Here is a 15,500-nt window from a genome sequence, read left to right as displayed (position 1 = left end):
TTTAAAAGAAAGCCATACTAGCCATAATTGTGATGCCTTATGAAGTCTAATCTTTTTATATAGATCAATCTATGAAATATATTGTATCTTCCTAGAATAATATTTTCTGGGAGTTAGTTTCGGAAGAAATGTTTACTTTAAAACATTTTATGGAAATGAAAACTATGCAGACATACTCTGGACTAGACCCTCCGGTCCCAGCCACCAGCAAATCAGTCATTTCTGAAATCAGCTCGCTTTACCAGAGACGAAAAAAAGGAGCAACATTGAAATGCGAGTTAAGTTTTTAAAAAAACCGGAAGTCATTTTGAAGTAGAGTGATAGCATTGCGTGACGAATTGAATTTCCGAGAAAGACGAATGAACTTTACTCAAAGCCAAATGGTCGCCATACTGCAGTAATCGATTTGTATCCATTGAAAGTTCTTTGGCAGAACCAATAAAAATGGCGAGTCAAGTGTGGGTAATGAAGTTTCATCTTTTCAACTGTGATAACACGTATAGATTGGACTCAATAGAAACATTTTTGCTCAGAATGGGAGACGATCTCCTTAGAATATTGGTGGATAGGCGAGATTTCGCCTTCCTGAAATGTCGGATGTGTGTGAAAACATCATTCCTCAGCTACAGATAGATTATGCCGTCCTTGTTGTCCATGCACATGAATCCCGTCTCTCTCTCAACGAGGACAACGCTGGTATTGGCTACGCGAAGATATACAGAGCTTTGCTGCGAGCGACTGGTAAGTCGACTGTAAACATTGGAATGATTGTTTTGGCAACTTATCCATATTTGCTTGGGATGAACTGTTTAAGGGGTTTCTTGTAAAAGTGATAATGAACGTAAGACATCGGGTTTCAAGAGGAAGTTTAGATATCAAAGGTATTTGTGCATGTTCTGTAGTTCCATACTCTCATCTTATCCTGCCGGCTACAGGGAAAAGGAGAGAAGAGTAAAAGTGGATCTGTTGCCACTAGATGTTAGTAATGAGGGTAAAATGCTTAATACCTAAGTACAATATCTGATAATAGCTCATTGTTCAGTTCGTCGTTAAAAATATCCTCGAAATCCATGTTTACTCAAACTTGCAGAGACATCCTAAATGCATGGCCTATTAAGTTGAATTAACCATGTTAAAAGTGCTCCAGGTTACAACAGTTTTCATTATACTACGAGCCTCAGACTTGTCATGTCATATGATTCTTTCGAGGAACGTTACTAATGTTTGTTTGTTCCACTCAGAAATTGAAATTCATTGACTAAAATGATTTCAGTTGAAGCCAAACGTAATGAACTTTCTATTGTGATTTGTAATGTGTCAATATTTTACTCTTTATTTCTCGAGTATGATATAAAAACCTAATTTGATGGTTTAACACGAAAACAACAGAGAAAAAATATTTAAGTGTTCTTTGTGCCCAAGAAAATGATCTGTCGTGCTTAAAAATTCGTTTCGGTAAAGATGAAGCCTAGTTAGTTTAGTGCGGCCATTTTGTTGCTCCCTATTGAAGCACCCAAAGGCAAGAAACATTCTCCCCCTAAACCACCCGTCAAGCTACTTTTTGAATAATATTTCATTTGTTCAAAATATTCCAGTTCATTGTGGAGGTAGCCGGGGACTCCAGGCAGCTTCCAAACCTCAGTTTAAATTGTCAAAAGCAATAACTTAAAATAACATGATTATGCTAATCCATCCAACTCCAATTATTTCAAGTGAACTAAGGCCGAAAGGAAAACATGACAAAGATGAGAAACGAACAACTTGTCAAAGAAGCAATAAAAACGCTTATCAAATGAACTTGTGCAAAGATATAAGGTGTAATACTGTTTCTTTTAATTCAAGGAAAGAGTATTGATCATCTCTGAAGGGAAGGATAACTTCGATGATGAAGACGAAAAAGGAAAGGTTTTTATCTAACGCTGGGCACGAGAGAAACAGGGGCGTCACATTTTTATTTGTGAAAAGCTCTTAACTCTGTTAAAACTACTTTCGGTGCAGAATCAGTATTATTTGTTTAGTGGTGTTATGTGTAACAGTGTGTTTTGTACTTTAAGGAGGCAAAGTCTTGATCATCATTGGTGACGATGATGAATACAGAGATAAAGACGAGGAAGAACAGGTTGTTCTCACGCTGGGCACGAAGAAAAGTGGTGTCACAGTTTGATGGAGAGTATCTCGATGGAAGTAGAAGCTTCACTTTTTCTTGGAATGAAGCGCACAGAGAAATCCACGAGGAGGCACTGAAGCACTACCTCGACCCTAGTAAGAAAGAACAGAAGTTCCAGTATGTGCCAAAACCAAGAGCAGAAACAAAACCAACACAAGACGAGGTGTGGCTTATGTTTTTTTCCATTCATTTTAAATCTACTTTGCTTCTGTCATGGGGGATGAAAGTCATTGGTAAAATATGGGAACAAGTATTCTGAATTTTTGCCGAGGGAGAAAGCCATATGCTTGTACCTGGAGATTTGGCAGAGAACATCATTTTATATTTGTGAACTTAAGCAGATTACCCCTTTTAACTACTTTTCCACCCTTTAATTAGGTAACTAGAGGTGGAAGATTCCTCAGCTCATTAGAACAGAAGTTCCAGTATCTACCAGAACCCAAACCAAAACCAACACAAGACGAGGTGTGGCTTATGTTTTATTTTCCACTAATTTTAAATCTGCTATGTTTTGGACAGGGAGGATAAAAGTCATTAATGAAATACGCGAACAAATATTTTGACTTTTTGCCGAGGAGCAAAGCAATTTACTTGTATCTGGAGATTTGGCTGTGAACTTTATTTTATAGTTGTAACATCGAGCAGACAACTCCTTTCAACAACTTTTCCACCGCCAAATTAGGTAACTGGAAGTGAAAGACTCCTCAGCTCATTTGTTCTTCCTATTGAGAGAAGCATACACCAGTATTGTGGCAATGAGTGGCCCACATCCTAAAACTACCAGATTTATTTTATTTTACTTCTTATTTTCATGGTATTGTGTTAACATCGCTACGGTTTTATCACTATTATCATCATTATTTCTATTATTGTCTTTTTCGTTCGATCATTATCATTTTTATCGTTATTAGTATTTTCATTACTATTAATTATGGTATAAATTGATGAGCCTCATTAAAGATAGTTTGATAGCGATGAACGAGAGAGAACAAGGACTGAAGCAAGCAACACCGTTCAAACAAACTTTTAATAATGAGAAAAAATATATTATTCCGTCTCCTAATAAACATCACTTGGAAACAATGTTTGTACACCGAAGAGCGGTTGCGGCGTGGGTCGGAGAAGGTTGTAGTTATTATCAATTTGAGGACGATATTGATGTCAGCACAATCTTCCTTGCCCTTTAGGACCTCAATGGTGTTTCCCTTACTCTCTACTGCGGTTTGTTACATGCATGACGCTAACTGACAGGTATGAAAATATTACATCGAATGGGTGGGGGCTATTATAACAATTCATAAAGAGTGGCGCCGTAGTTTAAAAGCACTGTTTACCAATTAAAATTTGTGGCTGATTGTGATATTATTATATAAAGTCTATTTATAAAGGCAAGTTCAAAAAAATAAGGAAAGGGGCTTATCCTTAAAATATTCAATGTTACATCATTTTCCCCCAACAGGTAACAAGAGCAAGCTCCCGTGATCTACTTGTGGAGAATGATGAACTGGATATTGAGTTTAATTCAAATAATAGGGACAGGCACAAACGTTATGGAGGTAAACAATGATTATTTGTTTTATGCACTCCTATTATCAAATTTTATTTGAACAAGCTTAAGCATGGCTCCATGAAAACCGTGCAGGGCACCGTAAATGTTCTCCAGTCCATAAAGGCGTTTTATTGTATTTATGCAAATGACATGATATTTCCATGTGGATCTATGTGGATATGATACAATCCTTGATCAATCAGAGAGCGCGTATCTCGATAATCACTAGGTCCGGTTGTTCAATGTGCAGATAACGCTATCCAACGGATAAATCAATATCCAGTGGATAGACAAAATTATTGCACTATCCACTGGATGGCGATTTATCCAATGGATAGCGTTATCCAACCCTATGAACAACCAAGGCCAGGGCTAGTAAGAAAGAACAGAAACACTAACAGTTTACATAGCCAGTCTAAAGTGCACTTAAATGAAAAAAAAAAAAGCGCGAGTAAACACTCAGACTTGGCAGACAAACTCCATTATAAAGAGGATAACATCTTTGCAATTACCAAAAACCCAAAAGCTTCCTAGCTTTCTTTTGCTGCGTTATTTCTTTTTAGGGTTTTCTTCTGAAATTTCCCTCTGACTGACATATTTTGATCATGTTTGGTATTTTTATTGTACACTGAACATTTTAAATCATGCGAATGTTATTCCCTGTCACAGGGGTGGCTGTGATATTGAGGGTCGACCGTACCCAAAAATTTCATAAAATAATTATTTTATCATTTGGCGGCCACTTTAGGTACAGACAGAATACCTGCTTCAGTAGACTACCCAGAGGGAACCTTGCTGCTTGAAACGCGTATGCGTTATGGAAAAGTATGGCAGCCATCTTTAGAAGCCGTAGAAGACTTGGAACGAAAATGGAAATTAGTCCGTGATGCAAACGTGCGATTCATTGTTAATGATGATGGTACGGTCAATAGTCACGTTACCAGAGAAAGAAGTTTTTGGCAAAGATTGATGCCCTCAAGTCGGCGATGGTTTTGCTGCTTGGCCATTTTCTATCGTAAAAGGGCATGTTGTTGCAATTGTTGTTACGACTGTTGTTGTGATTGTTGTTGCGATTTTCGTCAGCCGATAAACCAGTAAATCAGAAAGGTGTTTATTTATTTCATAACCCCTTCCCCCTCCCCCCCCCCCCCCTCCGTTACATTGCCCCGGTTACATTTGTTCATTTATAATTGTTTTTAATGCTCCATGCTTAAAATAAGATTAATTTGGCTGTTTATCTAGACATGGTTGGGCTGAAGGGTGAATAGTTGTGTAATGCAAGCGTGATGATGTGAGCCGGTAAGTTGTTTTACTTGCTGACGCTTCTTGTAGAATGATGTAAACTGTGGCCTTAACTTGGCGATTTAAACAGGAACTTTTCACTTCAGCTTTTCTTGCGTCTTTTTTCTTTTCTTATTTGGATTTGACCCTTGGGTTCCAGCCACCAGCAAATCATTTCTCAAATCAGCTCACTTTACCAGAGATGAAAAACAAGGAACAACACTGAAATGCGAGTTAGGTTCTAAAAAAACCGGAAGTAATTTCTAAGTAGAGCGAGAGTATTGCGTGACGAATTTAATTTCCGAGAAAGACGAGCGGACTTTACACAAAGCCAAATGGTCGCCATACTGCAGTAAACAAAGTTTTGTGGCAAGCAACTGATTCGTATTCATTGAAAGTTCTCTGATATAACCGACAAAAATGGCGAGTCCAGTGAGGGTAATGAAGTTTCACCTTTTTAATTGTGATAACACGTATAGCTTGGACTCGGTGGAAACCTTGTTGCTCAAAATGGCAGACGATCGTAACCTCAGACTATTGGTGGATAAGCGAAAATTTCGCCTTCATGAAATGACGGATGTGTGTGGAAAGACTATTCCAATGCTACAAATGGATTATGCCGTCTTTGTTGTCCATGCGCATGAATCTCGTCTCTCCATCAACGAGGACAACGCTGGTATTGGCTACGCGGAGATCTACAAAACTTTGCTGCGAGCGACAGGTATGGTCGGTCGGTATGGTCATTAGGGACCTTTAGCAAATCACGACGGCGACGGCAGCGAGTAGGAGGCAAAACAAAAGATCTAATGAGCAGAACAATAGCTCAGTTCGTACGTTTTCGAACTTTGTACATTTCTTAGCCGTCCTCTGCAAAATAACAACGTGAAATCCTCAAAATTACCGAGGTTCGAGAAAGGAAACCCCGACGGCAAATTATCTAAGTTTGCATTTGGAACTCAACGCTCTTTCATATGCTGTGATGAGGTTAACTTGCGGCGCCGTAAGGGATGGTAGTCACATCCACTCATTCGCGAAATTTCAACTGAAAATATCTCTTCATTTTAAATTCGACGTCTTCTTTGGCGTTGCCGTCCTAACTACTAAAGGTCCCTATTTTAGTATGATAACGATGCCATACTAGTATAAATTCTCATTTGAACTCTTGTCAGTTTTATTGCAGTAAGTGCCATGATATTTTTGCTTGTCAATCAATATCATTCTTAAATCGTCGGCCATCTACCCAATTACTCAATACTAAGGCTTCAAATGACGAAAAGCGAAAGACGCTAAGATGAAAATATTGCTGTTTTACACATGTTTCAGTTAAAAACAAAACGACGCGAACGTAAGATCCGATTAAGTTTGGCTTTTGAATAAGCTGGAAATACATGGCCTGGCATCAGAATAAACCGTTTTAAATGTTCATTACTACAGTATTTAGAATTTGATGACTTTGGACACGGATTTTCGATGCCGGGTAAATGCTGTTAAAATAGTTTGGGTTTGACTAATGCAGGAATTTCAGATCAGAGTCCATCGTTACACACCAAAAAATTTCTTTCGAAGAGAACGCTTTGATACTTTGCGGGCTTCCTTTCCTTTGATGTGGCATTTATTTTCAAGAAGAAAATCGTCATCTGCATCTCCAATTTTCTTCTCACTAATCCTTTTCACCGACTCATCTGAACTGAGGCCAAAAATAATCACCTCTCCATTTAGGAGTTGTATTTTGGTAGAATCTAGTAATGTTTCGGATCGATAAGCATTTAAAGGAAACGAACGACTACAGCGGTGCAAACTCTTTGTGAAAATGTTGATTAGAGCAGAGTGACAAGTGTTCATTCGCTCGTCCTACAAATGTTCAACCTAGGCTTTACATAGGTTCTACAAAGGTTCCCAAGTTTGAGGTTTGTTTTGTTGTATATCAAGTTACCCTCTACACTCTTCTAAATCGAAGATTGCAAAACATCCTCCAAATAAGCTGAGTACAAGCGAACAAGGTTTAAATGGAACTCATGAACTGCAGTCCATCGGATAATTGTGGTAATGAATATTTACTCAGGTCTATATTTCTATAGTTACAGTGTATGATGTAAATGCTTTTTGATGATCTAGTTGGCTCTTACGTCGAATTGTCACAAACAAATAGTCGAAAGTTAAACAGAGGCTCATCATTTAACTTCCGTATATTTACATACTACCTCTCCCCTATGGGTTCTGAAGGTGAAAGGTTGAGAAATATAAAATCCCCGAGCAATGTCTTAACATACCTTGAAGAAGTGCAAAACATTTAAAAGGAAAATTGTCATCCATTTAAATCCATGATGTATGTGTAACGGTGTGTCTTGTACTTCAAGGAGACAAAGTGTTGATCGTCATTGGTGGCGATGATAATTATAGAGATGAAGACGAGGAAGAACGGTTTGTTATCTCACACTGGGCACGAAGGAAAGTGGCGCCACAGTTTGATGAAGAGTATCTCGATGGAAGAAAAAGCTTCGTTTTCTCTTGGAATAAAGGTCACAGAGAAATCCACGAGAAAGCATTAGAGCACTACCTCGACCCAAGTAAGAAAGGAGAAAAGTTTCAGTATGTGCCAAAATCCATAACAGTAAACATTGCTTCTGGAACCGTTGATGATTCAGACGAGGAAGCAGAACTGCACTTCTTAGAGTTTGGTAAGGAAGAGCTAAAGTTAAGGTATGTGCCAGGATCACAACCTCCTCCCACCACAGATGTTTCAGAAGAGGTATGCGCTTTGATTCAGATTGTTTAGTGGTCATGATTTGCACATTTTTGCTATCGACCAAATTTGTGTCAACAAGCAATGCGTGAATCATTAGACTAATTTGAAGCTTTAAATCACGCAAACCATGCCTGAAACCAAAAAGAGCTGTCCTTGTGCTGTTTGTGACTTCCATTCGCAGTTACTTATACGTTCACTGAAAATACACTGTATGGAAAATTAATCGTAATTTTCTCTGACAGGGCAGTTGGAGTTTAATTTATATGTTGTGCGAAGACGGGACGACGAGCATACAGAGAGTGACAGGAACACAGACAGAAAGACAGACAGACCAAATGTATAGCGCATATAAGGACGGACAAACAGGCAGGCAGGCAGACATAACTGGAAACTGAACGAGAGAGGAAGTCGACTGGATGCATGCTTCATTCCCTGTGATAGCTCCAACATTTTTTCCGTTACCAAACTTGTGATTCTTTTGACTTCCTTGATATTTTATTCCCTAGATCCTTTTAATCTTTAACTTCTCGATTCCTGGGTACCCTTATCACCTGACTGGTTGTTTGTTTGATTTTTCAATTGATCTATTAACTATCTTCCATTGTTTCCCATCTGTCGTTCCCACCTGGATTCATTCTTCCTCATTTCTTTCTTTCTCATTTGACAGAGTTTTTTGTTTATTCATCCATTTATTCACGTAGGACGTAAGTGATGACGCCAAGAACCCTCTTCTACCTCGAAGTGGAGACGACTCAACCCGAGAGAAACCTAAGAGGAAAGAGGGAAGAAAAAGTAAGCGCAGAATCCAAATCTGGAGATAAATTATTTCTAGGGGCAAAACCTCTCGTTCACGAAGTTGCCTTGCTTATTGCACTCACGAATTTTTAGGGATTAGGGTATCAATTTGAGAGGTCCTCTGACCCTGTCCTAACTGAAGAGAGGAAAAGGAAGCGCTGGAATCAGAAAGTTATTTGGCAAATATTGATTTGATTTAGCTAACAAACTTATATCTTAAGGGACTTAATGCAATTGATGCTTTTATGCAAATTATTTTGTCATCTTTTTTTCTATCATAAACTAACCCAGGCTTCTATTGAGCAAGGGCCAAAATCCTTAGTAAGGGTTTTTTCAGTTATTAATGAATCTATTATAATCTAACCTTAATTAGGGATTAGGCCAGATCCATTCAATGCTCAGCCGGAATTTCTCGAGGACACCATTCTGCTGGACACGGTCCTGCGTTTTGGAAAAATCTCCTACAGAGAAGAGGATGTGAAGGCCTGGGATCAGAGGTGGGAGCCATCGGAAAAAGTTGTTCGCCACTTGTTGCAAGTTTGGATGTGTAGACCGCTTGCGAATATTAGATTTGTCGCTACAGCTAACGGTGGGGTATCTTACACTGTGAGACCTCGCAGTTTCTGTTGTGGACTGCGTTTGATCCTTTGGGCGTTCATAATTATCACTATTATCATCATTATTTCTATTATTGTCTATTTCGTTTGATCATTATTATTTTTATCGTTATTAGTATTTTCATTACTATTAATTATGGTATAAATTGATGAGCCTCATTAAAGAAAGTTTGATAGCGATGAACGAGAGAGAACAAAGGACTGAAGCAAGCAACACCGTTCAAACAAACTTTTAATAATGAGAAAAAATACATTATTCCGTCTCTTAATAAACATCACTTGAAACAATTTTTGTACACCAATGAGTGGTTGCGCCGTGGGTCGGAGAAGGTTGTAGTTACAATCAATTTGAGGACGATATTGATGTCAGCACAATCTTCCCTGCCCTTTAGGACCTCAATCGTGTTTCCCTTACTCTTTACTGCGGTTTGTTACATGCATGTCGCTAACTGACAGGTATGAAAATATTACATCGAATGGGTGGGGCTATTTTAACAATTCATAAAGAGTGGCGTTATAGTTTTGGGAAAATCTCCTACAAAGAAGAGGATGTGGAGGCCTGGGATCAAAGCTGGGAGCCATCGGAAAAAGTTGTTCGCCACCTGTTGCAAGTTTGGATGTGTAGACCGCTTGCGAATGTTAGATTTGTCGCTACAGCTAACGGTGGGGTATCTTACACTGTGAGACCTCGCAGTTCCTGTGGACTGCGTTTGATCCTTTGGGCGTTAATAATAAGTTGTTTAAAGTTGTGCAGGAATTGCCTTCTTTGTATGTTTAAATGGTTCAGTGAACGAATTAAGCGATGTACATGTCCAACAAGGGATTGCTTTTTCGGATATTTTATTACTTGTATGGGAAATTATCAAGGTGTTTTGAATGGTTCAGGGAACTAGTTAAGCGATGTGCATGTCGAACAAGGGATTGCGTTTTCCGGATGTTTTATTGTATGGGAAAATATTGAGGTGTTTTCAATGGTTCAGAGAACTAATCATCTAATGTGTATTTTGAACAAGGGATTGCCTTGTTTGGATGTGTTAGTGCTTGTAAAGGAAATTTTCAAGGTGTTTTGAATGGCTCAGAGAACGAATCAATCGATGCAGAATCACTTTTGGATTTATGCCTCGTTGGACGTAACTTTAAAAATGACCATTTCTTTATTAAGTACGAATTCGGGATTGATATCATGTAGCCGTGAGTATTTTCTCGAGTTTCACAGCCTATCTCAAACTTGAAAACACGAAACGTACTTCTTTTTGTTCAGAAAAATAAAAACTGGCATATTAAAGGAAGTGTGTCATGATTGTGAGGTAGCGAACGCGTGTGAAAATACATCACCGGCGTTCTTCCAATCAGAGACACGAACGATAGTACTTCACAGTGTAAATCTCAGTGTTTATGAAATAATTTAATTTACGCCGCACTGAACCGTTGTAATTAATGTTAGAATAGTAATCTGTACTAAGTGTGTATTGCCAGGTATGTAAGCAATTTAATAACTGACAGACGTGTAAACTGAATTTTCGTATTTTAGTAATAATAATGATAAAAATAAAGGTCCTCAATTGACTCAAATTGTTGTGGCGTCGTTCCATCAATCTTGTAGACGCAGCGGCTGAATGGCAAAATCTCTATTCAAGCATCCGCTCGATGTTCTTTTGAGGGGGGGGAGGGTAGGGGTTAACTTGCAATGATTAGCTACATGGTTATGTACTTCAGAGTGGATGGCTTTTATGAGAGCAGATAAAGACTCAAAAAATATGGCTACCTTTGTAAACTGTCATTAGGCGGCTGATAGGAAACTTAAATGTTCAGGGAAATATTTGCTTGATGTGAAAAAAGGACAGTGGGTTTCCTTTATGAATATGAAAAGGGTGGTGCTTTGGTCAGATATAAAACGTGAAAAGATGAGGATATGCACCAAACCAAACACACACGTGTACACGAATGAAACTGTCTCCTCTATTTCTTATAACTGTATATACCTCCATCCTGCAAAACCAAAAAAATAACAATCAAACTTCAGGTTTTAACACCCCCGTCCCCTCCTCCCCCCCATCTTCTGAACGGTGACACGTAAAGAACAAAGGTTAGCACAAACAGAACGACAACCTCTGTGTAAAGATTATGGCGAAGAGTTGATATCGCGCTTATTTAGCAATTTGCTTTTCTCTGCCTTCGTGCTAAGAGTCTTTTCAACCATTGCTGGGAAATTTATAAGTTCCAGTTGGTAATGTATCACTGATGCCGGAAACTGAAGCTCAGGGTAATTCTTCTCCCCCAGAGTAATGAAATATTTGGACAAAATACAAATAGCCTTATAGATATTTTTAAATATGGTTATGCCGGCGGCTAGCATACTTCTGAAATGTGTTTAGTTCTTTTGCCTTTTCGCTCCTTTTATTGCAGTGAGCTTTCTCCATTTCGGAGAATGCACAGTGATATAGCCCAAGACGTTTCATAACACTTGATTGTACTCTCAATGCCACTCTGTACCTGCTGCTTTGTTTTGTCGTGTGTGACAAAAAATGGCTCTTAGCCACTTCTGTTTCCAGAATTGTAAGGATTTTAAATAGTTAGATATATACGATTTATTCGTATTTTATCTCTGGTTTCATCAAAGGATTACATGCCTTTGGCTTACGCGTCACCAAAAAGTTAATGTTAAATCCCGGGTAACGCAATATTCTCGGAAATCATTTTGTGGAATGACAAACGAATGGACTTTGTTCGGCTGCATTCAAAACAGGTTGCCCTTCCTGTTCGCTTTTTAAACGTTACGAAAGAAAAATACCATGGAAATGAAAGGAAATTCTACCAACATTTATCTTTTTAACTGCGATAATACTTGCAGTTTGGGTCCAATAGAATCCTTGCTACTAGCCGTGCAAAACCAACCATTCTGAGAATTAGTGTTGCGTAAAACTTATGCTTTAATTTGTTGTTCGTATTTTTACTCCGAGAGGAACACAAAGCAATCAGTCCAAACATACAATGGTCTGTCAGTCTCTCAAGGTGGTCGAGTTTTTCCACTTTTACTTTTACTTGGACAATGAAAGTTCGCTTTTCAAAGCTAGTTTCTCATTGTTATCACTCTCGCTTTGCAGCAAGCGACTGGTAGGTCGACTGTAAGCATTGAAATAAGTACAGTGATGTTTGTGCAGCGATAAATAATCAAAATAATGCGGAACATTTATTCCGAGAAGCAACATGGTTCTCGATTGCATACAATGCCGAATTGTCCTGTTCTCTGGCATTTGGGGGAAATTATGTCAATTGAGTCAAACTGATGTTACTACATTTAGCTTAAGGAAAGATGCAAAATGTCCCATATACTTCCTCTGAAAGTGTGTACAAGCTCGAGATAACAAAGTTCAGATCAGAGTTCACCTTGATATGAACAGTAACTGACGTTAACAACGTTAGCCTCTCAGCCTCACCGTAATGATTCTCGAGAGAAGAAAAACGTCTTCATCTTCATAAAAAATGAAGAAATGTTTTAACTTCACGTGCTACCAGTTGAGACACGTTATATGCCAAAGGAGTTTCCTCTCGGTCTCTTACCCACATTCACTTGTCTTTTTTTTTATTTGTTTTGGTTTTTTAACGAATAAGTTATTTTTTCATGATACTAGTAATTCTGGTAAGCTTGCAGACAGTAGCGTCAAATATTTACAGACAATTTTTCTGGATGAGTAACGTGGTATAAAAAACTGTCATTTCCAAATGTTCCACCTTGTGTATTTTTACCCAAATAATACTGTCTTTCTTCCAAACGTTCTGTTGGTGGGATCCAATCGAAGAGGGCAATCACGTGCAAAGTGAGACATTAACGATTATCAAACCTTGACCAATGTGTGAACTGCCCTTCAACAGTGAAAACCACTACCACTTCAGTATCAGTATAACTCGTTTAGAATAGTAAGGTGTAATACAGTGTCTTGTATTTAAAGGAAATAAAGTATTGATCATCATTGGTGGGGATGATGAATACAGAGATGAAAACGAAGAAGAACAGGTTGTAATATCACGCTGGGCACGAAGGAAAGTGGAGTCACAGTTTGATAAGGAGTATCTCGATGGAAGAAAAAGCTTCATTTTTTCTTGGAACAAAAGTCACAGAGAAATCCACGAGGAAGCATTAAAGCACTACCTCGACCCAAGTAGGAAAGGAAAAAAGTTCCAGTATGTGCCAAAACAAAAGCCAACAACCTTTCCTCCACCAGTCAATGATTCTCCAGACAAGGTTTGACCGTTTTTTGTCTTTATTTGTTTAACCCTTTAACTCCCATGAGTGACCAAAGCAGAATTTCCCCTTACAATATCGATACAACATTAAGCAGACAAGTGATGAGAATAAAGAAAAAGATTAATTAGGGGATTATTAGTAGATCCAATACTAAAAACTCCAAACTAACATCACTAGAACTATATAGCAGACAGTTGGGAGATTAATTAATGAGATCTTGGGAGTTAAAGGATGATCAAGCATGCATCCGGCTCAAGACACACATAATGTAATATTAAGAGGAGAGGTAGCATCTAGTGCCACACAACGATGAGATCGAAGTTCGTTTATGGTTGTACCCTCTGATGGTAACCTATAACCTTATTTCGACATTTGTTTATAACGCATCCGCCCTGAATTATTTACAAATTGAAAACTTAGAGAAGTGGAAGAGAGCAATTATTAGCTTACTACTCCTTAGATTACTATTCGGGTTGTGGAATTGCATTTTAGAGTCATCAGGTCTATTCATTGGTGTCCACTCTTCCATTATTCTCAATGTAAGTAGTAGATAGGCATGTTGCAATACCGAGTTAAAGTGTTTAAAACCTCTAAAACATGTTGAGTCAAGATTCCTGTATTTGTTCATCAAGCCAATCTGGAGTCCCATAAGTGGTTTATTCATTCATTCATTCACATTCTTTCGTTCCCTCTAATCTTGTTCCTCCTAAATCATTTGTGCTTCTCATTCAAGTTTGTTGAACGCTTTCTTTCATGTATCCTGCAGAACGGTATTTCTGGTGATGATGTACCTCCTCAAGGAGGAAGAACCCAAAGAAGGTCCACAGGCCAAGAAAGGGAAAAATGTGAGTCCACTATTTAACTTAAAGAATCTATTTCTTGTGATAAAATCATTTCTCAGAGGCTGAACACACATTTTGGAGGCAGTGTACTTTATCAAACGAATAATTGGATTCAAATTAAATATTTACTTATTTTAATATTTACTTTCCATACCTTGTGACATTGCATATCAACCATGGTTGTGAGCTCTCCGACACAAACTCTACGCTCTACACCAGTCTCGAGTCCCTAAAGGGTCCCAAAAGTCTTAAAGTTTAATTTTAGAAGCCACAAGCTATCATCCTCTGTCCCAGTTCCCAAGCACCAAATTGCGTAACCTCAGCCATACCTTCTCAGTATTGGGCGAGGGCTGAGACCTTCAGTAAGGGTTATTTTTATTTATTTATTTATTGATATATTCAGAAATCTATTTTAATCTAGCCTTAGGGCCAAGGCCAGATCCTACTGATTCCCGACCGGAATTTCGCGAAGGTACCGAACTGCTGGACACACTCGTACGTTTTGGGAGAATCTCGTATGAGAAAGAGGACGTGAGGGTCTGGGACCGCATATGGAAGCCGTCTGGAACAACTGTTCACCACCTGTCGAAAGATTCGATGTTTACACCTCTTGCAAATGTTAGATTTGTCGCTTCAGCTAACGGTGGGGTCTCTTACAGTGTGCGACCTCAGAGTATTTGTAGTTGGGCGGGCATACTGTGTTGTTTAAAGTTAGTCTGGGATTTCCTTGCTTGGATTTGGTCTTGCATACTGTGGATTTTAGTAGCAGTATGTGAATGGCTTGGAAAAAAATGACGTATGAAAATCGCTGTCCATAAAAATTATAAACATTTGGGCCTAGTTAAACCTGATTAAACCTAATTAAACCTGATTTCAAATTTTATTGCAACTCATCATTTAATACGGTAAAAGGGGACATTAAATCTCAGCTCAGAGTTGCCGTAATTATGTAAAACAACCTCCTGTTCTCAGTTATATGCTAAATACTAACGATTTATTTACTAGACCTGAGCCTTACAAAAGTTAACACTGTTGCAATTAGTAACAAATTAAGATCAAAAGATTCTAAAGGAGAAAAAAATTCGAAAAGAAACGAAAACTATTCATACACTTGGCAGGAAATAGATACTGCTTATTAATGATAAAATAAATGCATTTGAACGCCTGTTTCTAGATACAGGACATTTTGAAATTCGAAGTAACGTCATCATAATGACCCAAACAAAGCGGGCACCCTTCCAATACAGCTATTTTTAT

At 38.3% G+C, this 15,500-nt stretch overlaps 2 protein-coding genes and 1 pseudogene across 3 annotated transcripts; all 3 read left to right on the top strand.

The window, feature by feature from the left end:
• Positions 1-292: 292 nt before the first annotated feature.
• Positions 293-5,103, top strand: LOC149044459 (uncharacterized; annotated as a pseudogene). Its single transcript, XR_016187341.1, has 5 exons — positions 293-741; positions 2,055-2,330; positions 2,546-2,632; positions 3,627-3,723; positions 4,465-5,103. The product of XR_016187341.1 is annotated as an uncharacterized LOC149044459 (transcript).
• A 169-nt stretch (positions 5,104-5,272) lies between these two features.
• LOC149044458 (uncharacterized) lies at positions 5,273-10,727 on the top strand. Its single transcript, XM_089208451.1, has 4 exons — positions 5,273-5,718; positions 7,355-7,746; positions 8,445-8,535; positions 8,912-10,727. Exons 1-4 carry the CDS (start codon positions 5,418-5,420, stop codon positions 9,244-9,246), a joined length of 1,119 nt encoding a protein of 372 aa, XP_089064577.1. The 5' UTR covers positions 5,273-5,417; the 3' UTR covers positions 9,247-10,727.
• A 669-nt stretch (positions 10,728-11,396) lies between these two features.
• Positions 11,397-15,139, top strand: LOC149044457 (uncharacterized). The gene is made up of 4 exons (XM_089210864.1): positions 11,397-11,418; positions 13,106-13,398; positions 14,168-14,246; positions 14,665-15,139. Exons 1-4 carry the CDS (start codon positions 11,397-11,399, stop codon positions 15,036-15,038), a joined length of 768 nt encoding a protein of 255 aa, XP_089066990.1. The 3' UTR covers positions 15,039-15,139.
• The last annotated feature ends 361 nt before the right edge of the window (positions 15,140-15,500 follow it).

The sequence above is a fragment of the Pocillopora damicornis genome, chromosome 6 (genome assembly GCF_964200805.1).
Source record: "Pocillopora damicornis chromosome 6, jaPocDami1.2, whole genome shotgun sequence".
Taxonomy (NCBI): domain Eukaryota; kingdom Metazoa; phylum Cnidaria; class Anthozoa; order Scleractinia; family Pocilloporidae; genus Pocillopora; species Pocillopora damicornis.
This window is presented reverse-complemented; position numbering and strand designations above follow the sequence as displayed.

Coding starts and splice junctions, on each gene's coding strand:
- LOC149044458 (XM_089208451.1), top strand. CDS start 5,418: ATGGCGAGTCCAGTGAGGGTAATGAAGTTTCACCTTTTTAATTGTGAT. Junction 7,747..8,444: donor CCACAGATGTTTCAGAAGAG/GTATGCGCTTTG, acceptor TTATTCACGTAG/GACGTAAGTGATGACGCCAA. Junction 8,536..8,911: donor GAGGAAAGAGGGAAGAAAAA/GTAAGCGCAGAA, acceptor AACCTTAATTAG/GGATTAGGCCAGATCCATTC.
- LOC149044457 (XM_089210864.1), top strand. CDS start 11,397: ATGCCGGAAACTGAAGCTCAGG. Junction 11,419..13,105: donor GCCGGAAACTGAAGCTCAGG/GTAATTCTTCTC, acceptor TTGTATTTAAAG/GAAATAAAGTATTGATCATC. Junction 13,399..14,167: donor TCAATGATTCTCCAGACAAG/GTTTGACCGTTT, acceptor TGTATCCTGCAG/AACGGTATTTCTGGTGATGA.